The sequence below is a fragment of the Pseudophryne corroboree genome, chromosome 12 (assembly GCF_028390025.1).
Source record: "Pseudophryne corroboree isolate aPseCor3 chromosome 12, aPseCor3.hap2, whole genome shotgun sequence".
NCBI classification, from domain to species: Eukaryota; Metazoa; Chordata; class Amphibia; order Anura; family Myobatrachidae; genus Pseudophryne; species Pseudophryne corroboree.
The window spans coordinates 49,718,004-49,741,691 of record NC_086455.1 but is presented as its reverse complement, the minus strand read 5'-3'; the positions used below and the strand labels follow the sequence as shown (position 1 = coordinate 49,741,691).

At 45.1% G+C, this 23,688-nt stretch overlaps 1 protein-coding gene across 8 annotated transcripts in view; it reads right to left on the bottom strand.

Annotated features, from left to right (window-relative positions):
• Positions 1 to 23,688, bottom strand: part of NPAS3 (neuronal PAS domain protein 3) — a 631,952-nt gene that overhangs the window by 42,463 nt on the left and 565,801 nt on the right. For all 8 annotated transcript variants that reach the window (XM_063947474.1, XM_063947478.1, XM_063947476.1 and 5 more), the window contains one exon: positions 16,801 to 16,907. In XM_063947474.1, coding sequence (XP_063803544.1) covers positions 16,801 to 16,907 — 107 coding nt within the window. The remainder of the gene's footprint in view (positions 1 to 16,800; positions 16,908 to 23,688) is intronic.

The following is a 23,688-nucleotide window of genomic DNA, read 5'->3' as shown; positions in this document are numbered from 1 at the left end:
CAGCAACTACACTCCCCATCCGCGCCCCCTCTACACCTCCCCCACCCACAGGACCTCTGCACCCTTTACGCCATCCATGCCCCTGCACCCACCCCTCCGCCACCCACAACACCTCTGGACCCCCTCCCACACCCAACCCTCCACCACACGTAGCACCTCGAATCACCATCCACAGCTGCTACAAGTGATTCCCACGGATAGGAACCTCACTGAACCCACCCCCTTTCCAAACCCCCCAAACTTTTGTGAGTATAGTTGCTAGCAATGGACATTGGATTAATTAGAAACACTAATACTGTGGCCATTATGTGTATAAGCAACACTGCTACCTGTGCCCATTGTGTATAAGTGGTGCTGCTACCTGTGCACACTGTGTGTATAAGCAGCTCTGCTACCTGTGGTCACTGTGTGTATAAGCGGCTTTGCTACCTGTGGGTATTGTGTGTATAAGCCGCTCTGCTACCTGTGGGTATTGTGTGTACACGTGGCTCTGCTACCTGTGCCCATTGTGTGTATAAGCACCTCTGCTACCTGTGGGCACTGTGTATAAGCGCCTCTGCTACCTGGGGGTATTGTGTGTATAAGCGGCTCAGCTAGCTGTGGGCACTGTGTGTATAAGCGTCTCTGCCCCCTGTGGGTATTGTGTGTATAAGCGGTTCTGCTACCTGTGGGTAATGTGTGTACATGTGGCTCTGCTACCTGTGCCCATTGTGTGTACAAGCCCCTCTGCTACCTGTGGTCACTGTGTGTATAAGCGCCTCTGCCCCTGTGGGTATTGTGCGTATAAGCGGTTCTGCTACCTGTGGGTAATGTGTGTATAAGTGGCTCTGCTACCTGTGGGTATTGTGTGTATAAGCGGCTCTGCTACCTGTGGGCATTGTGTGTATAAGCGGCTCTGCTACCTGTGGCCACTGTGTGTATAAGCGCCTCTGCTACCTGTGGGTATTGTGTGTATAAGCGGCTCTGCTACCTGTGGCCATTGTGTGTATAAGCGGCTCTGCTACCTGTGGGTATTGTGTGTATAAGTGCCTCTGCTACCTGTGGGCACTGTGTGTATAAGCCCCTCTGCTACCTGTGGGCACTGTGTGTATAAGCGCCTCTGCCCCCTGTGGGTATTGTGTGTATAAGCGGTTCTGCTACCTGTGGGTATTGTGTGTATAAGCGGTTCTGCTACCTGTGGGTATTGTGTGTATAAGCGGCTCTGCTATCTGTGGGCACTGTGTGTATAAGCGCCTCTGCCCCCTGTGGGTATTGTGTGTATAAGCGGTTCTGCTACCTGTGGGTATTGTGTGTATAAGCGGCTCTGCTATCTGTGGGCACTGTGTGTATAAGCGCCTCTGCCCCCTGTGGGTATTGTGTGTATAAGCGGTTCTGCTACCTGTGGGTATTCTGTGTATAAGCGGTTCTGCTACCTGTGAGTATTGTGTGTATAAGCGGCTCTGCTATCTGTGGGCACTGTGTGTATAAGCGCCTCTGACCCCTGTGGGTATTGTGCATAAGCGGCTCTGCTACCTGTGGCCACTGTGTGTATAAGCGGCTCTGCTACCTGTGGCCATTGTGTGTATAAGCGGTTCTGCTACCTGTGGGTATTGAGTGTATAAGCGGCTCTGCTACCTGTGGCTATTGTGTGTATAAGCGGCTCTGCTACCTGTGGCCACAGCACCTTCGTATCTTATCTACAGTGCATTGCTGTTACTCATCTGGTACTTCATAATGCAGACACTAGCAATATATACTACACTCTACACTATGTTATTCATTGTGCCCTGCGGCCACTCTGCACGCCCTCACAAAGGCCTACGCCCCCTTGACAATCGCACGCCCTCCCCCCTTACAATATTTACCCACTGCCATAAAAAAAAAAACAGGTAATACTCCATATAATAACAATTATAGCACAGCTGAAGCCCGTGCAGGGGACAATGGATCGTAGCCCCTTGCAACGGTATTTTCTGTCTAACACCTTCCCTCTCTTTATCCTCTCCCTACCACCCTGCCTCTCCCTATCCTTTACAGATCGCACAGCGTTTCTGTACATTCCCTTTCTCTCCCCCTAGGCCTCTCTATCTTATCTCAACCGGAACCCATTTCTGTATGCCCTCTATACTGCCCTGCGTTTCTGATTCTGTTATCTACCGCCCTGCGTATGTTCAAAGGCGTGCAGAGGTTAACGGGGCGTAGCCCCTAATGACGGTGTGAAGAGCGCCCGTAGGGCGCGATGAATCACCTAGTCATAAAATATATGTTACCTAATACTGCACAGGACTATGGTGTATTCTCTACAGTGCATTGCTGTTATTAATCTGGTACATTATCATAATGCACTACCATTATTTACTATGTATATTTATCAAGGGGCCCTGACCGTGCACTCTCTAAATGTTAGCCAAGCCTCTGTGGGAGCTGACCACACACCTAAGCATGGGCCACTTCCAATGCATCCCCTCCCCCCCCTTTCCCCGGTGGGCCCTTCATGCCCCAGTCCAACACTGCGTTCAGCCAAGTGCCACAGTCCCCATAATTCACCAATTTATCAAGCTCCATTAATAAGGGGTCTATTCGTAAAGCAGTGAAAAGGGTGGAAAAGTGAGCCTGTGGAGAAGTTGCCCAGGGCAACCAATCAGCTGCTCTGTACAATTGCACAGTTTGCAAATTAGAAATGTTGCTTCAATGCTGATTGGTTGCCCTGGGCAACTTCTCCACACTTTTCACTGCTTCATGAAAAGACCCTTTTGCTACCCGATAGGTTGCAAGCACTTTTGGGCAAACAGAAGAGCGCATCCGCCGGGCGTAGGGGTTGAGTCAGGCTGCTGTTGCAGGTGTTTAAAAGCCACAGCAACAACTCGCCCCCTTCACCGGCAACTGAATTCTCCCCCCTAAAGTATCTCTACACTAAACAAGAATAAAAGGAAGTTGCTCTAACTCTGTGGACTATGGAGGTCATTCCGAGTTGATTGCTCGCTAGCTAATTTTTGCAGCCGTACAAACACATAGTTGCCGCCCACTGGGGAGTGTATTTTAGCTTTGCAAGTGTGCGAACGCTTGTGCAGCCGAGCACTACAAAAAATAGTTTGTGCAGTTTCTGAGTAGGTCTGAACTTACTCAGCCGCTGCGATCACTTCAGCCTGTCCGGTCCCGGAATTGACGTCAGACATCTGCCCTGCAAACGCTTGGACACGCCTGCTTTTTTCCAACCACTCCCTGAAAACGATCAGTTGACACCCACAAACGCCTTCTTCCGGTCAAGCTTCTTGCGATCGGCTGTGCGAATGGATTCTTTGTTAAATCCATCGCCCAGCAACGATCCGCTTTGTACCCGTATGACGCGCCTGCGCATTACTGTGCATACGCATGCACAGTAGTGACCTGATCGCTGCGCTGCAAAAAAAACGGCAGCGTGCGATCAGGTCGGAATGACCCCCTAGATCCGTAAGCGGATAATGGGCCTGATTGTCGATGTGGTTTGATTTTTTTGCCACAGTGCGTGAACCATAGCCACACTGCACATGTGCAGCATTAAATAGCGGTATGGCACGCACAACGGATTACTTCACGAAGTAAGTGGCAGGTAGCCAGTGTTTCGTGAGTGGACGTCTCTGTGCACAAGATGGTGTCTGAGTTAGCATATTTTCGAAAGAACCCTGCAAACTAAATCGCAACTGTGCATGCAAACTAAATCGCAACTGTGCATGCAAACTAAATCGCAACTGTGCATGCAACTGCGCACCCCTGTGAATCAGGCTCAATGGGAGTAGACACCAACGACTGGAATTGATCACAATGACATATGTAGGATAAATGTTGCTCAAGTTTGAAAGCAAATGGTTTGAGAGGAACTTTTGCACAGATATAGAGAGCAAATGCATTAATGAGCATGATGGTACTCAGTATCACTATATAGTGCAGCATGTTCAGAAGAACATAATTAACCATGAAATTACATTGGTTTCTCACAAATGTTTCTAGAAGAATTACAGCAAGAGGGTAGTTCCGTCATGTCACCAGGAGGGGGCAGTATGTCCTCAGCAGCCCCATGTCCCCTTACCGTGTCCTTGTCTCTCTCTGTCTAGAATGGAAAACCTTCTAACTGCTGTAATAAATTTGGCTAAATTAGTGGTTAAATGGTTATCTCAAGTAATATGTATTTGCATTAATCATCTTGCTGCAAAGCAGAGCTGAGGAAGGCTTCGGAGAAGGCACTAAATTCATATTGTCCATTTAATTGTGGCTAATAAGTGCTACACAATACAAAGTGTGCTGGGATGAAGGGGAGGGAAGAGGGGGAGCCAGGAGAACGGAGTGAGGGGGAACAGGTGGGGTGTTGGGAAAAGCAGCACAGTTGGCATTTCAGGAATTTTGTGGTGTTCTGTAAAACATATTAGTTCCTTCACGTGGTAAATGAGTTGCCTGTACCAGAATGAATTCCCGTAATATCGCTCCTATTATTTCGGACCACAGAATTAGCATCAGTTTAACTTTAAACATCTCATAGGAATAAAAATGAAGGCTATGAAAGTAATGTTTGCAGAGAACGTGGACAATAGGACTAATAAAACTCAAGAACCTTCTAAGATTTGATGATCAGAGGGGCAGATTTTTTATTTTTTTATTTTTATCATTTTTACTCCTCAAAATACTTATTTTGCTCTTTCCTTTGATGTTAGCACTAGTTTGAGCTTCAGGTTGCCCCAGTCATTTGTAGCGGTGAAAGAGGGAAACGTACAATTTGCTATAAAAAGATAAACACCATTCATATACAAATTATCATAAAACACAATTAACACCACAAATCACAAGTTTGTATAAAAATACACATAATGTATACTACAATAAGAGACAAAGAGATACTTATCCTTATACATATAATAAAAGTGTACTAATAATGTGCATCAGACACAAATGGGGCGATATAGAAAGAAGGGTGGATAGGGGCGTGCCGAGCTATTTTTGAAAAAGCATTAGAGGAAGATTGTGAATTCAACAGCTTTGTACACAGTGATGACAAGACCTATACCGGTCCATCGAGGGACGTGCCATAAAGCTGACTTCCATCCGACTGTACACAAGCATAGTTCAGCACGGTCCCCGGATAGAACATAGACAACAGGGTCAAAAGGTCAAAAGACCAACAGTTAAATGGTCAACGTGAACTTAGGTCAACAGGTTGACATAGAAATGGTCGACACATATAAGGCACACACATGGTTTTTCATTATTTTTAGGGTTAGGGCTAATCACTTGGGTGAGGATTACAGTTAGGCTGCCAGAGGGCACAGTTAGGGTTAGGTACTTGGCGGAGGGTTAGGCTGCATAAGGGGACAGTTAGGGTTAGGTACTTGGCGGAGGGTTAGGCTGCATAAGGGGACAGTTGGGGTTAGGCACCAGGGGGAGGTTTAGGAGTAGGGTTAAAACAAAAACACGTATTGACCTTTTCTGTGTTGCCCAGTTGTATGTCAACCTTCTGACCCTGTTGACATATATCCGTGTCAACCATTTAATTGTCGATCTTTTGACCCTATCAACCTTTTGACTGTCTATCCATATATGATCGATCTTTTAATCCACATCCGTTCAGCACTTATCGACTGCTAAGAAATACAGACAGGTACTTGTACATCATGCAATATCATCAGGGACGGGTCTGATTGGGTCCAAATTTATTCTGCAGCAGGACAATGACCCTAAACATACAATGTAATTAAGAACTGTCTTCAGCATAAAGAAGAACAAGGAGCCCTAAAAGTGATGCTATGTTCCCCACAGAGCCCTGAACTCAACATCATCGAGTCTGTCTGGGATTACATGAAGAGACAGAACGATTTGAGTAAGCCTACATCCACAGAAGATCTATGGTTAGTTCTCCAAGATGTTTGGGACAACCTCCCTGCCGAGTTCCTTCAAAAACGGTGTGCAAGTGTACCTAGAAGAATTGATGTTGTTTTGAAGGCAAAAGGTAGTCACACCAAATATTGATTTTATTTAAATGTCTCTTCTGTTCATTCACTTTGCATTTTGTTTTTAAAAAATAAACTATTAACAATTCTATTTTTGAAAGCATTGTTACTGTGCAGCAACTTTTCCACACCTGCCTAATACTTATTCACAGTACTGTATATATTATATACACAGTATATGTATGAAAAAATCTGCAACAGTCACAGAAAGAGCCTGCAGACATTACCACTAAGTTGCTCTTTAGTCCATTTATATACTATAGAGTATGATATTTATACACTATACAGTATGATGTTTTACCATAGGCAATACAGTGCACTTTACAATATTTTCTATTTTATAGCATCTTAAATTACCCCCTCCTCTCTCTCCCTTCCACCAGGTTCATGAAACTTCACACATCACCTGTAATTCATCAGAGAGTCTAGGAGATCACCACTATTTCAGTGAGTCTCTCTAACATAAAATTTGACCGCAGACAAGAACTACTTGGCCCATCTAGTCTGCCCCTTTTTTTTTCTTATGGTAACCTCAAACCCTATTTGATTCTTAGTTCTTTGTAAGGATATCTTTATGTCTATCCCAAGCAGGCTCTACTATATTAGACTCTCCACCTCTGATGGGAGGCTATTCTACTTATATACTACTCTTAAAGGAAGTGGGTGGCACAGGGAGACTGGCCAACTCTGTAAGGAGGCCAGAAGACTCCCTCAAATTCCGGATTCTCATGGAGCTTCTGAAAAAGATTGGCAAGTATGAGGTACTGTAGAGCTATATTCACTTATAAGACTGAATTACCATGGAGAGTATGTAAAGAGGGAGATGTTGGGTTACCCTACCTCCAGACTGCTGCTGATGAGACTCTGTCAATCTAGTCCCACTCCCACGGCCGTTAGGTCGACAGTCATTAGGTCGACCACTGAAGTTCTACATGCATTAGGTCGACATGATCAATAGGTCGACATGGTCATTAGGTCAACATGTCAAATGGTCGACACGAGTTTCACATATTTTTTCTTCATTTTTTGGATTTTTTCATCCTTAACGATTCACGTGGACTACAATTGGAACGGTAACTTCGCACGGTGCACTAACTGGGTTTCCCCGTCACTTTACGAAGAAAACAACGCCAAAAAAAAGTAAAAAAAAGTCGACCTTTTGACCTGTCGACCTAGTACATGTCGACATAATGGCCATGTCGACCTATTGTCCCTGTTGACCTAATGCATGTCGACCTTCTATGGTGGACCTAATGACTGTTGACCTAAGTTGAGTAGACCCAACGACCCATACCCCCCACCCCCACAAAACCTTGTATTGCAGGAACTTGCTGATAAAATTTAGTTGCGGCAGCTTTGCCGGTTTACATAGCCACAATGGAAATTAAAAAAGCCCAGACTTGGCCTTCTAGTTCCATTTTTGTCAAACAATGAATAAACAAATAAAACAATATGCTAAAAATGGAATGAAACATTCTTTTTATTATTTTCAAAGAACAATTTAAAAGGTTTCTCTTTTTTTATGAATATGCCCTAGAGTCATCTTCTCTTCTGGAGCCCAATGTATTTTAAGGTAGATGTTTATTAACAATATACTCATGGTGACTTTGACAAACAAAAATCAGGCCACCTGTATTTGCAATCAACATTTCAGTCCTGTAACGGATATTCTTCAGGAACACAATACAAAATTGAACAAACATACCTTATATACATGTTTAAACCCCCCCCCCCCCCGCAGTGTGAGCTGGACGAGTGTTCCATGGGGCGCCGGAGCAATGATGTCACCAATGTGCATCAAGTTATCTCATTACAGACAAGTGTATAGCAACATGGCAAGGATCACCATGGTACCAATGCCAGTCAAGACAAAAAAAAAAACATATGTAACAAATACGAAAATCATTGACTTCTGCCAACATTTGGAATCTTTTCAATGTTTGTGAGCAAATGGTTGACTATTATTTGCTCCTATCCATTTCCAGTTTTCCATTCCAACCAGCCAGATCTGGCAGATGATCTGCCAGATAATTGTATAGTGTATGCCCAGCTTTAGACAAACTATACAGATTGCAAGTTCTCCTGGATAAGCTACTACTTTGCACCATTTATATAGTGTCTTTGTACATGAGCATTCCCCATCACCCATCAACAGGGGTTGGATAGCATAGCATCTTTCTTGCAGAATAGTCCAAACTACAGAGTTTCTCCAAATAATTTTTTTTCTGAACTATTGAGAGAAAAAAACACTACTGAGAAATTATCTTCTATTTGGAAATCTTTTCTTTTTGCAACTCTGAGTCTGAGCTATGGGTTCAAATGAGGCACTGTCATTTGCAAACATCTATATGTTTCAGATTGAAAGAATGCTATTTCTTGATAATCCAGTTTTTCCCAGCACGGTTTACTTTACATGATATATTGATGACATTTTTTGTTTTTAGAAGTTTAGTTTGTTTATTTGTTTTATTCTAAGTTTGGACATGAGAGTTTATAATGATCTATCGCTAGTTGTTGTTTAGCTCATAACAACAGTGCAAATGTTTTGACCAATAATGCCCCATGTATTTGTTATTGTTCGTATGTGTGATACTTATGTCCTGACACACCATAAGATTTGTCTTCATATGGATAAGGTTTTTACTTTGTAATCTTTTTGTCCTGTGCTGATGTTTCCATCATGTTTCTTCAATGTGTAGGTTTGTTGATGCTACAATATATAACACTGTGACCATGGTTGGTAAGTACATTTCGTGACCTATCAGTAGAATTTGCCCACATTGCAGATGTATAGCTATTAATATTTTTGTTTAACACTGTGCTTATTACACATCTATTTCATAATTTTTTTCATTATTGAGCACTGAATGATCATCGGTGTAGTACTGCAAATTGTTATATTTTGAGCATAATTATTGCTATTTCTAGCTTTGTACATATTTAATGTAATGTCTGATTTTATTTGCTTATTATTTTTATAATCGTTATACATACACTGCAGGAGGTATAAAACCCTTCTCCTGTACACACTGGTTAGCTGCCCAGCAAGTTGCAAGTTTTTGACTTGGCTGTTGTTGGCACCATGGTGAAAGTTGTCATGGTGTTATACAAATTGTCCACTGGTGCATGGGGTGTGTGACATGCATCACACACTAGTAGAACCATTGCTCCAGTGCCTGGAAGAACATGCATCCAGCCAACAATGCAGGAATTTTCAACATGTATATAAGATTGTTCACTTTTGTATTGTGTTCCTAAAGAAAATTCACAGAAGGACTGAAACGTTGATTGCAGATTGAGATTGTCTGACTGTTTCTTGTTTGTGAAAGTCCTCTTCTGTATTTTTGATGGTTACATATCTGGCAAGGCACCATGTCAGGTACACAATTAAATGAGTGGAGTGCTGGTATTGTTAGACACATATATGTAATTCCATCTTCCTTTTTTGTCTCAAAACCTGCATTAATACCAAATATTAAATTTTGTGCTGTTATAACTAAATCTATTTTCACTAAACCATGTATGTAGGCTACATATTTTTACTGCGCCATACTAAGTATACAGTGCTTGCTGTTATGGAGGGATAAATTAAAATGTAATTGTGTAGCACCTGGGATAAATCCCTGGAAACGATGGGAATGCATGACTGTAAACTTGCCTGGAGCGTGGCCCATGGCATATGATTTCCAATAACTTATCAGTATTTCTCTAAAGCCATGTATTTTGGAAAATGAAGCCTTAATAAACAGAGTGCGAATGAAAAAATGTCCGGTGAAGAAAAACATTTGTCATATAAACTGAAAAAGGAATTTAAATTCAGTTATAGATTTTTACCTAGTATAAGCAGCATATAATAAACATATATAATTAAATATAACAAACGCGGCATTATTTTAAAAGCAAAACTGAAGACAATTGTAACAGAAAATACAGCCTTGGTGAAAAAGAGATGGAAACATTTAATATATTTGAGACTTGTAACAGCTTTCGGTCTGCTATTAAGATTTTATTGCCAGGGGTGAAGCAACTTAACCTTGCCTAGGTAAAATCAATTTGTATTTTGCAGTACATGTCCTTGCATTTCTCCAAACACCTTTCTACAGGGGGATGTTCTTCCATGAACCAGTATAATAACCGGAAAGAACAAGGCTTGGCTGCAGTGTGCCTGGCAGACCCTTTCTCACTCCCTCACTGTCTCTCCCCCTCTGCTTCCCTCTCTCCAGTCACCAAACTGGCAGCTTCAACATGAAAAGGAATAAAACTGCTTTAATCTGCACCTCTCGCCCACGGCACCCTGACAGTCAGCTCCGTCCTCCGCGGCAGCTCTAAAAACAAACGCCAGATGACGCCTCAACGCTGAGGGACGCAGTGGAGAGGGGGTGCAAGAGGGAGGGGGGTGATCAGACACGGACGAGAAAGCCGAGAAGTCTCAGGGATTTGGGAAACTAAAGTTTTCCTGTGTCCTTCACTGTATTAGAGAAGGTCAGTAAATAGATTTTATTATTTAATATGCATTACATTGGGAGTTTAAACGACGATATATCCCAGAATGTGGAGGGAACACTGCCTGTGGTACAAACTGCAATATATTCATTGTCAGAACTGTGATCTATTTCCATGAATATACAAATTCTATGTAGTGAGGACATATGATAAAACATTCTCCGTTGTCCAATATATCATGAACCTACAGAGTAACTGTGTGTCTTCCAGCTCTAAACTAACTACATTTGATAGAGAAATGGTTTTAGGGGTGAGAAGTCAGATAAGTAATATAAAAAAATCTTGGAAAATTTAAGGTGCCCTATAAAGTAAAGGAAGGAACATTTGTCAGATGGCAGAAATAAGTACAAGGGACACTGTAACTGGGAACGGAAAGAGCTGAAATAAATGTGCTATTTACTGTGCATTCTATAAAATGATAGGTAGTAGCTTATTGGTTGCTATTGACAACTTATCCACTCTTTAGAACAGTGATGAGCAGAAGGTGGCCAATGGCGCATGTATCGGGAAGGGGGAGGCGTAGCTAAATCTGGGAAGTATCCTTTTGAAGTTTAGAGGGTCATCCAATGCGATACCCGAAGTTCATTATGTTGCCTGTCACTGTTTTAGAAAAAGGTTTACTATGCTACCCCCCAGGGGCGTTTTAAGAGAGGAGTAGGCCCGTGTTCAGCCTCCTCCGTTCGGGCCCCCTCCTCTCTGCCCGGAGCGCTGTAGAGTCTGGGCACTAGAGGGCTCAGACTCTACTGCGCATGCGCAGATCTCCGGGAAAATGGTGCGGCGGCCATTTTCCCTGAGATTTCTCTACTGCGCATGCGCAGAACTCCATGAAAATGGCCGCTGAGCCATTTTCACGGAGTTCTAATAGCGCTGCGGATGCCGGCGCTGGACTTCGGAAGGGTGAGTATTTTAAAAATGGGTGCAGTGTGTGCGGTGGGGGCCCCCTCTGGACTCAGGAGCCCGTGTGCACCGCAAACACTGCACCCATTATAGCAACGCCAGTGCTACCCCCTAACTCTACTATTTATTACCTTTACTGTGATGTCTCCCAAAGCCTTCTTTACATAACAGGTTATCAGTAGCTTCAGAATTTTTAGTCATCATGGACACTCAACAAGAAGCCCCACACTATTCTCGCTAGCACAGTTTAAGCCTACCTTCTCTGCTATTCACCTGACTTCAGAGAAGTCATACTGCTAGTACACCTGGCTAAGCGACCTGCCAATCCGAGATGCCTGATATTGGGGATGACAAGGAGATGCATATGGGGTACACATGACTTGCAAAAGATGCAACCAGCTTAAGCCAGTTCCCAAATGGGGTCCTCAAGGCACCCAACAGTCCAGGTTTTAGGGATATTCCTGCTTGTGCACAGATGCTATAATCAAACTAACAGAGGTACTAATTAAGTCACCCGTGCCTAAGCATGGATATCCTTAAAACCTGGATTGTTGGGGTGCCTTAAGGGCTGCGTTTGGGAACTTCTGGCTTAAGCAGTTACAGTAACTAATGAAATCTATAACCTACAAAGTAAAGAGAATGAGTGGATATGGAGGAATATGGGGTCACTTTTGGAGAAGAACATATCACATGTAGTAGGGTATCTTGTCAGAAGGTTGACAGCAACCATATCAACATTCATGTTGACACCATGAAATTAAAATTAAAATGCTGATACGATTCAAACCGTCATCAGGCACCATGTCGGCATCCTCAGAATGTTGACATGGTCACAATGTTGAAATCTGAACTGCTGCCATGAGAACATGTTGACAGCATGTAACGGTTACAGATAGGCATTGCCAAGAGGATTAGGGTTAGGTGGGGTGAGGGGGGGCATGTTAGGGTTAGGCAGGGTAGAGAGGGGTGGAGTAAGGGTTAGGCACTAGGGGGAGGATTAGGGATAGTGGGGAAAATACTCACCAGAACTACATCGCCGCATAAATGATGCTCACGTGACCACTGGAACCCGGAAGAAGATGCTGGTGCCACTGCAGCCACCAGGACAAGGTAAGACACTGCTGGACCGACCAGGGAGGGTTTGTCAACAGTTCAGTATGTTAGCATATCATCCATGTAGAAATGATGAATGCCGACATGGCCACTGTTGAACAATCATATCCAACCGTGCAGTAGAACTCCCACTCATTCACTGGTGAGCCTTTATCCAACCATACAGCAATTCCTCCCACACTGTAGGACATACAGTTTCGGATACAACACTTTATGGCTCTACAAAGCAGCTGCACCAATCTAGACTTCTTACTTCTTCATGATAAACTCTATTTACCATGTTCTACTTTCAGTTCATTGTGATTTCTACAGACCAACCCCACATTGGAGATAGAAAACACACGGTTATAGTAACTGTAATATTCCTATAGGGGGCAGCAGTTGTGACAACAGAGACGGCGGTTTCTGCAGGAACTGATACACTGATGCAGAAATGGGGATACAAGTTAGTGTATGTAATAAATGTAATACCACGCGGCTGATGGATAACTACATAGCTGGATGGCAGGGTGCCGCAGGCGAGAGGTGCAGATTATAGCAGACTGCAAAAATCATTCAATGGTGAGTGAGTTGCGAACGGATTTGCAGCTGACCGCCGTTCTCAGGGAGTTTCGCAAGGAGTACGCAGACTTGCACAGGGTGGGTATTCACTCTGTCTGGGCGATGACTATCTGATCGCAAACCTCTGCAAATTCGCAGAGGAGCTATCAGGTCTGAATTACCCCCATAATACATAGGTCACATGGGCAGTGATGAAACCAAGCTGAATAAATGGAAATGAAGCCCCTGGGCACATCACTATATAGGGAATCATTGTGTAGTGCGTGTTCCTTTAAGGGATGACTGGACATTTGGCTACATCCTTTATGTATGGGAGATATTAGCAGCTGCAGACACTCCTGAGGCAGACAGGGTGACCTTTTTGTGAGCCAAATGACACCCGCCTGCTCCTGGCAGCTTCTGCTTTTCGTAATTTAGGGCTCAATTAGGACTTTAACATTGAATGAAACAGCCATAAAATGGCTCTAACATCCATATTCCATTTATCACATGGCACCGGGAATGTGTCCCTGAGGTACTGACAGAAACAGAGGGATGCACGCATTATTAGACAGGGCCAACACGTGGCTTTTACAAGGGGAATTCCACCTTTGCCTTTCACAATATTTTATATTCTATGTATATTTAAACTCTATACATTTAACAGACTGGGGGACATGTATCAAACCTGGGAGAGAGATAAAGTGCACAAAATGGAAAGCTGCTCAATCAGATTGTAATGTCACTCAGGTGCTAAAAGGGAGGGGTAATTCTGTGTAGGAAAAAACTATGTGTTCCCTAATGCACACTGAGTGAAAAATATTACTACATAATAGTCAGATAATACGGAGATCTTAGTTGCGTATATATGCAGATATAGGGTTAAGCCCCCAGGCCGATCGACAAGGCTTCTCCGTCACTGGGGGGTCCCTAATACTAGGTATGGGTCCGGGGTGCAGGACCCCACGATGTCGGCACAGGTCGGCCACCCCAGGTCAGCACACAGGTGAGAATTAATAGGGGTTAATAAGAAGCAGAGATAAAGTATCAACTAATCATCTTCCAACTGTCGTTTATGAAACAAATGCCCAGATTTATCAAGGTTTGGAGAGTGATACATTGCATGGTTATAAAGTACCAGCCAATCAGCTCCTAGCTGCCATGTTACAGGCCGTGTTTGAAAAATGACAGTTATGAGCTGATTGGTTGGTACTTTATCACTGTGCAATTTATCACTCTCCAAGGCTTGATAAATCTGGGCCACAGTCTGTAAATTGTCAGAAACCGATTGGCTGATATTTTATCTCTCTCCAAGGTTTGATACATCTCCCCCACATGCAGGTGTTTGTAAACCCAGATGGCACACTCGCAGTATAGTCAGATTGTAAATTATATCTTTGATTGTTTGATTCCCTAACCAATCACAGTGCTCATTCCTCATACCCCCAGCTCAAACATAGCCCAAAACTGGCATGATAGCAAGAGTGGCGTTATAAGGAGAAGGAAACATAATCAAAATCATTTTTATATATGTTTGTGCAAAGAAGTAAAGTGGTAAAGTGATGACGCTATTATAAGGGAGAGCACTATACAGAGGGAGCACAGAAGTTAGGGTTACCTGGTTGGAAAATACCAGCATGTTCTATTTCTGCACTATTAGCAACATTGGAGCCGGATGCCAGTTATATCAGTCGGGCTGGTAAAATATTCGCTAGGTAGCAACAGTAACTGTAGTAGCAACAGTCTCTAATTGAGGATGTTCATATTGGTTGCCCAGGCTTGTAAATTTCTTAGCTCTGGGTCACCGTTCAATAAATAATAGAAACGATAGGCTGTTTTCCTTATACCAGTAGCAATATCTCCTTCTGTAAATTACTATTTACAATACCTCCTGTGTCTGGTGTTACAGTGTAATGGTATGTTGCTGTAATTTCTCCCTTACTGGCATATTCTGTAAATGGCTCAGCTATTTTCTGCCATGAATATTCCACTTTATCTCTTTTTAAACTCCTTACGGTCTAGTATTCAGGTCCTATGTCTTTCTTCCTCTACAACTGCTTCTCAGGGCATGTTGCCTACTGCTGTCTATGCAGAAATACTGTCCCACCAAGACCAAACTAACAGATAGGAATGTATGGCCAAATCTGTGAGGTCCAGGGTTGACAGAGCGTATCTGGTGTATTTTCGCACTGGGCTTGGTATAGAGCCTAGATTACGCATATACAGGCAATACAGAATTTGACACATTTCAGTTGCATCTGTACACTTATGACTGTGTAACTTGGCTACAGTATAATGGGTCATTCTTACATAGGCAAAGGTCAGTGAGGGCATGTCATCCCAACTGCAGGCTATGCAGATTTGAATGTAAACATATATACACATATCTCAGAAGGTATTCAGACTCCATACCGGCAGTCGTGATGCTGGCAGTCTGAATGCCAATGCTGGAATCCGGATATTGGTCAGAAGACCAGCATCGGAACTCCAAACAGATCAAAATTCCGGACATGAATCCAGACTGACGGCATTCCGGTTGTAACTATGCCTGCCCTGGTTAGGGTGTTAGGATTAGGCTGCGGGAGAACGGTTGAGGTTAGGCTGCGGGAGAACGGTTGGGGAAGGGGCTGCAGGGGGTGGGTTAGGCGCCACCAGGGAGGGTTAGCCTGCGTGGGAAGGAGGGTTAGGCACCACCTGGGATGGTTAGGGTTGGGCTGCATGGTTTAGGATCAGGCTATGGGGTCAGGATACTTAACAAACAGGTGTCGGGATCCTGCGTGTTGGAATGACGCTGTTGGTATTCTGACCGTCTGCATCACAAGCGCCGAGATCCTGATACCACCTCTGTCAGAGGACAGCTGGTTGAATGGCTAAGGGCAATTTAAATATCTAGGTCACAGGTTCTCAAACTCGGTCCTCAGGACCCCACACGGTTCATGTTTTGCAGGTCACCTGTAGATTTTTAAAATGTGACAGTTGGTGACACACAGTGCAGCTGCTGGGTGACATGGAAAACGTGAACTGTGTGGGGCCCTGAGGACCGAGTTTGAGAACCACTGATCTAGGTGAATTGTACATCACTGCCTGTCTTAATGGCCTTTTTGATGCTTCACCTGCCATGCAGACTACCAAATTTGCATAAGGCTACACAGTGCAATCACTGGTCATGTAAATGTTCCAAATTATGATAATGACACAAAAGTAAGCAAGGTGCAGAAACTACCAAGAGCGAGAAGATACACATGGACAGAATGATGGTTTTCTGGGCTGCCACTGGACACATAGTGATGATGAGGTACTATAGGTACTATAAAGCAAGGATGAGTTAGCAAAATGACAGGAGAACTATAAGAAATATATCCACACGCACCAAGAAATTGGCATTTGTTAATATGTATCTGTTGTTTTGTTCCGCAGGAGGAGGACTTCTCAGTTGCACACAGTTGAGCTGTGTGTGGGGACCCCGGGACGACTGCCCCTGTTGCCCCTCCCTTAATCCAGCCCTGAATATATACAACAAAGCACATATTAGCCCAATGTAATACTTTATGAGATATGGGCAGTGCAAAATGTTGGTGATAGAGCAGCTTGATTTAAAGTGGCAATTTTATTTAAGGTAAAGCCATGTTGGTATTGACTTAAAACAAATTGCCTCTTTAAATTTAGCGAGTACATCACCAAATCCCACGTGCCCGCAGGCTATTACAATTGGGCCATTATGTGCAAAGCATTTCAGGATCATCAGATTTTACAGCACTGTGTGGGACCCCATGTATCTGTGCGACATACTCACAGTCCAGGTGGCTGTGTCTGATGCCTTCCACATCTTCAGCATGGATGAAGTGATAGCATCGTTTGCCCATCAGATCCACAGCATTGAGGTCCATGTAATCGCTGATTCTGCAACGTTCAAGAAGAAGGGTAAAGTAAAACAGAAGGTAATGCTCTCATTGCACATAAAACTGCCACAAAGGATAGAGCTTTCTCAAAGGAAAAGAGGAAACCAATACTAAGGGGTAAATTTACTAAAGCATCTAAAAAAATGGTGATGTTGCTTATAGTAACCAATCAGATTCTGTCTATAATTTCTCTATTGCATTCTAGAAAATGATAGACAGAATCCGATTGATTGCTATGAGCAACATTACCCCTATGAAAGTGTAGTAAGAAAACAAAGAGGTAATAACATAATAAACACAATATATATATATTTTAATACTTGTTGACAACAGCCTCGTATCTCGTATGCAAGGACACAAGTTTGACAAATACATGTGGTTCCCCCAGCCCAAGGAAAATTTCTGATATTCATTTGATACACCACAGGGAACTATATTAAACTTTGAGAAATATCTATCCCCCTACTTACCAAGTCAACATAACTCCAAAGTAAATGGCAATATTTCATAATGAGGTATGTGCGTCACATATGGCTGGTTTATGTCCTGGTTACCCCGGCCGACACTTTAGTTGGGACCTGCAACAGTTGATTGTCCTGTCCAAGCTATGAGGACAAGAAGTAGGCCTAATGATGTACAGGATCTGGTATTGGAGAGACTGAGAGGTGTGAACGGAGGGTCAAAGTAATAGTTTTGCCAATTTACTTAAGCTAGGGGACATGATGATGCAATTCATAGCGAATTGCATGCCAACACCTCCATGCCCGCTTAGAACTGCCAGCACTGGCGGTGGGTTGTGGAAAAATTGCTCACTTTCCACCAAAATCCCAAAGTGTCCAGGAAACTCCAGGAGAGTAGACAAGTCTGGTCTAACTTACAAAAGATAGGTAAAAGCTAAATGCTGATTGCATTTTCACCTTTGAGTAATGTTAGAAAATATTCTCATTGAACTGTGTTCAGTTCTGGGCACTGATCTATAGAAAAGACATCTTGGAACTTGAAAGGGTTCAGAGGAGAGCCACCAAATTGATTAAGGGGTTAGAGACACTGGATTATGGAAAGCTTACTAATACCCCTTTTCCACTAGCTCAAAAAAAACGGGGTTTTTGCATGCATGGGGGCGTGCATCGACCCAGGTTTTTTGGTAGTGGAAATGGCTCCCTCAGAGAAAAAACGGGTCAAGTGACCCAGGAATCCTACCCGGGTAGCTACCTGGGTTGGACCCAGGAATGACCCGAGTAAGGGTGTGGTGCAGAGGTTCCCAAACGCGGACCTCAAGGCACCCTAACAGTCCAGGATTTAGGTATATCCATGGCTCAGCACAGATGGTTAAATCAAATTGACTGAGGTGCTAATTAAGTCACCTGTGGCCAAGCATGGATACATTTGAAACCTGGACCGTTGGGGTGCCTTGAGGACTGCGTTTGGGAACCTCTGGTGTAGTGTGAACGGGTTACCCAGGTCATCCGACCCGGGACACGTTTACAACATGCCTAGAGCCCATACCTCCCTGACCGCAGTGTCCTGCGGGGGGGTCGGGAGGTTGGGGGACACAGCGCATGCTGTCACCGCTGCTGTCTGTCCTGCTATGCAGACAGCAGCACTGGCCGGGAAAGTCTGTGCCAGAGGCTGGGGGAAGCCCAGCAGTTTCCGTAGTGCTGGGCAGGTCCCCAGTCTGACGGTGGGCACCTTTGAATTGGGGGCGTGGCCTAACAGGAATGAGGACATGCCCCGAGGATCCCGATCTGCCGGTTTTCCCGGCGCTTGGAGATTATGTCATCTCCAAGCACCGGCCAGAAGACACTGCACCCGTGTGCAGTGTAAACGGCGCCAACCCTGGATATTCCCAGGTCGCGCCGCAGTGGAAAAGGGGTATGTCTCTGGCCTCATTAGGCTTGGAACCGTGTTCCAAATCCCGGGTCAGACCCGTGACTTTAAGTGGAAAAGGGGTATAGGTTAGATATGTTTACACTTGAAAAAATAAGAATTTACTCACCGGTAATTCTATTTCTCGTAGTCCGTAGTGGATGCTGGGAACTCCGTAAGGACCATGGGGAATAGCGGGCTCCGAAGGAGGCTGGGCACTCTAGAAAGATTTATGACTACCTGGTGTGCACTGGCTCCTCCCACTATGACCCTCCTCCAAGCCTCAGTTAGGACACTGTGCCCGGACGAGCTGACATAATAAGGAAGGATTTTGAATCCCGGGTAAGACTCATAGCAGCCACACCAATCACACCTTACAACTCGTGATACTATATCCAGTTTGACAGTATGAAAACAACTGAGCCTCTCAACAGATGGCTCAACAATAACCCTTTAGTTAGCAATAACTATTTACAAGTATTGCAGACAATCCGCACTTGGGATGGGCGCCCAGCATCCACTACGGACTACGAGAAATAGAATTACCGGTGAGTAAATTCTTATTTTCTCTGACGTCCTAGTGGATGCTGGGAACTCCGTAAGGACCATGGGGATTATACCAAAGCTCCCAAACGGGCGGGAGAGTGCGGATGACTTTGCAGCACCGAATGAGAGAACTCCAGGTCCTCCTCAGCCAGGGTATCAAATTTGTAGAATTTTGCAAACGTGTTTGCCCCTGACCAAGTAGCTGCTCGGCAAAGTTGTAAAGCCGAGACCCCTCGGGCAGCCGCCCAAGATGAGCCCACCTTCCTTGTGGAGTGGGCATTTACAGATTTTGGCTGTGGCAGGCCTGCCACAGAATGTGCAAGCTGAATTGTACTACAAATCCAGCGAGCAATAGTCTGCTTAGAAGCAGGAGCACCCAGCTTGTTGGGTGCATACAGGATAAACAGCGAGTCAGATTTTCTGACTCCAGCCGTCCTGGAAACATATATTTTCAGGGCCCTGACAACGTCTAGCAACTTGGAGTCCTCCAAATCCCTAGTAGCCGCAGGCACCACAATAGGCTGGTTCAGGTGAAACGCTGACACCACCTTAGGGAGAAACTGGGGACGAGTCCTCAATTCTGCCCTATCCATATGGAAAATCAGATAAGGGCTTTTACATGATAAAGCCGCCAATTCTGACACTCGCCTGGCTGAAGCCAAGGCCAATAACATGACCACTTTCCACGTGAGATATTTTAGATCCACGGTTTTTAGTGGCTCAAACCAATGTGATTTTAAGAAACTCAACACCACGTTGAGATCCCAAGGTGCCACAGGAGGCACAAACGGGGGCTGAATATGCAGCACTCCTTTCACAAATGTCTGAACTTCAGATACTGAAGCTAGTTCTTTTTGAAAGAAAATCGACAGAGCCGAGATCTGTACTTTAATGGAGCCTAGTTTTAGGCCCATATTCACTCCTGCTTGCAGGAAATGCAGAAATCGACCTAGTTGAAATTCCTCTGTTGGGGCCTTTTTGGCCTCGCACCATGCAACATATTTCCGCCATATGCGGTGATAATGATTTGCCGTAACATCTTTCCTGGCTTTAATAAGCGTAGGAATGACTTCTTCCGGAATACCCTTTTCCTTCAGGATCCGGCGTTCAACCGCCATGCCGTCAAACGTAGCCGCGGTAAGTCTTGGAACAGACAGGGCCCCTGCTGTAGCAGGTCCTGTCTGAGCGGCAGAGACCACGGGTCCTCTGAGATCATCTCTTGAAGTTCCGGGTACCACGCTCGTCTTGGCCAATCCGGAACCACGAGAATTGTGTTTACTCCTCGCTTTCTTATTATTCTCAATACCTTTGGTATGAGAGGCAGAGGAGGGAACACATAAACCGACTGGTACACCCACGGTGTCACTAGAGCGTCCACAGCTATCGCCTGAGGGTCCCTTGACCTGGCGCAATATCTTTTTAACTTTTTGTTGAGGCGGGACGCCATCATGTCCACCTGTGGTTTTTCCTAACGGTTTACCAGCATCTGGAAAACTTCTGGATGAAGTCCCCACTCTCCCGGGTGGAGGTCGTGTCTGCTGAGGAAGTCTGCTTCCCAGTTGTCCACTCCCGGAATGAACACTGCTGACAGTGCTAGTACATGATTCTCCGCCCATCGGAGAATTCTTGTGGCTTCTGCCATCGCCATCCTGCTTCTTGTGCCTCCCTGTCGATTTACATGGGCGACTGCCGTGATGTTGTCTGACTGGATCAGCACCGGCTGGTGTAGGAGCAGGGATTTTGCTTGACTTAGGGCATTGTAAATGGCCCTTAGTTCCAGAATATTTATGTGAAGGGAAGTCTCCTGACTCGACCATAGTCCTTGGAAGTTTCTTCCCCGTGTGACTGCCCCCCAGCCTCGAAGGCTGGCATCCGTGGTCACCAGGACCCATTCCTGTATGCCGAACCTGCGGCCCTCTAGAAGATGGGCACTCTGCAGCCACCACAGTAGAGACACCCTGGTTCTTGGAGACAGGGTTATTAAGCGATGCATCTGAAGATGCGATCCGGACCATTTGTCCAATAGGTCCCACTGAAAGATTCTGGCATGGAACCTGCCGAAGGGAATTGCTTCGTAAGAAGCTACCATCTTTCCCAGGACCCGCGTGCAGTGATGCACCGATACCTGTTTTGGTTTCAGGAGGTCTCTGACTAGAGATGACAACTCCCTGGCTTTCTCCTCCGGGAGAAACACTTTTTTCTGGACTGTATCCAGAATCATACCCAGGAACAGTAACCGTGTCGTCGGAACCAGCTGTGACTTTGGGATATTCAGAATCCAGCCGTGCTGGTGCAGCACTTCCTGAGATAGTGCTACTCCCACCAACAACTGTTCCTTGGACCTCGCCTTTATCTGAGGTACTCCTGGTGAGGATGGTAAATGGGGACATGCAAGTAAGCATCCTTGATGTCCAGGGATACCATGTAATCCCCCTCGTCCAGGCTTGCAATAACCGCCCTGAGCGATTCCATCTTGAACTTGAATTTTTTTATGTATGTGTTCAAGGATTTCAAATTTAAAATGGGTCTCACCGAACCGTCCGGTTTCGGCACCACAAATAGTGTGGAATAGTAACCCCGGCCTTGTTGAAGTAGGGGTACCTTGATTATCACCTGCTGGGAATACAGCTTGTGAATTGACGCTAGCACCGCCTCCCTGTCTGAGGGAGCAATCGGCAAGGCAGATTTTAGGAACCGGTGGGGTGGAGACGCCTCGAATTCCAGTTTGTACCCCTGAGATACTATTTGAAGGATCCAGGGATCCACCTGTGAGCGAGCCCACTGATCGCTGAAATTCTTGAGGCGGCCCCCCACCGTACCTGGCTCCGCCTGTGGAGCCCCACCGTCATGCGGCGGACTTGGAAGAAGAAGCGGGGGAGGACTTTTGCTCCTGGGAACCTGCTGTTTGTTGCAGCCTTTTTCCCCTACCTCTGCCTCTGGACAGAAAAGACCCGCCTTTTCCACGCTTGTTTTTCTGGGTCCGAAAGGACTGAACCTGATAAAACGGCGCCTTCTTAGGCTGTGAGGGGACATGGGGTAAAAATGCTGACTTCCCAGACGTTGCTGTGGAAACTAGGTCCGAGAGACCATCCCCAAATAATTCCTCACCCTTATAAGGCAAAACTTTCATGTGCCTTTTAGAATCTGCATCTCCTGTCCACTGGCGAGTCCATAAGCCTCTCCTAGCAGAAATGGACAATGCACTTACTTTAGATGCCAGCCGGCAGATTTCCCTCTGTGCATCTCTCATATATAAGACTGAGTCTTTGATATGGTCTATGGTTAGCAGGATCGTGTCTCTGTCTAGTGTGTCAATATTTTCTGACAGTTTATCTGACCACGCAGCGGCAGCACTGCACATCCATGCTGACGCAATAGCTGGCCTAAGTATAATGCCTGAGTGTGTGTATACAGACTTCAGGATCGCCTCCTGCTTTCTATCAGCAGGTTCCTTGAGGGCGGCCGTATCCGGAGACGGTAGTGCCACCTTTTTAGACAAACGTGTGAGCGCTTTATCCACCCTAGGAGGTGTTTCCCAACGTGACCTATCCTCTGGCGGGAAAGGGAACGCCATTAGTACCTTCTTAGGAATTACCAATTTTTTATCAGGGAAAGCCCACGCTTCTTCACACACTTAATTTAATTCATCTGATGGGGGAAAAACTAAGGGTAGTTTTTTCTCCCCAAACATAATACCCTTTTTAGTGGTACCTGTATTTATATCAGAAATGTGTAACACCTCTTTCATTGCCTCAATCATGCAGTGAATGGCCTTAGTGGGCATCAGGTTAGACTCATCGTCGTCGACACTGGTGTCAGTATCAGTGTCGACATCTGGGTCTGCGGTCTGAGGTAGCGGGCGTTTTAGAGCCCCTGATGACCTGTGAGACGCCTGGACAGGCACGAGTTGAGAAGTCGGCTGTCCCACATTTGGCATGTCGTCAAATTTCTTATGTAAGGAGTCTATACGTGCACTCATTTCTTTCCATAAGCTCATCCACTCAGGTGTCTACCCGCAGGGGGTGACATCCCCTCTAAAGGCATCTGCTCCGTCTCCACATCATTATCCTCATCAAACATGTCGACACAGCCGTACCGACACACCGCACACACACAGGGAATGCTCCAACAGAGGACAGGACCCACAAAAGCCCTTTGGGGGGACAGAGTGAGAGTATGCCAGCACACACCAGAGCGCTATATAATGCAGGGACTAACTGAGTTATGTACCCTATAGCTGCTTTTTCTATATAAATGTATACTGCGCCTAAATTTAGTGCCCCCCCTCTCTTTTTTACCCTTTTCTGTAGTGTAGACTGCAGGGGAGAGCCAGGGAGCTTCCTTCCAGCGGAGCTGTGAGGGAAAAATGG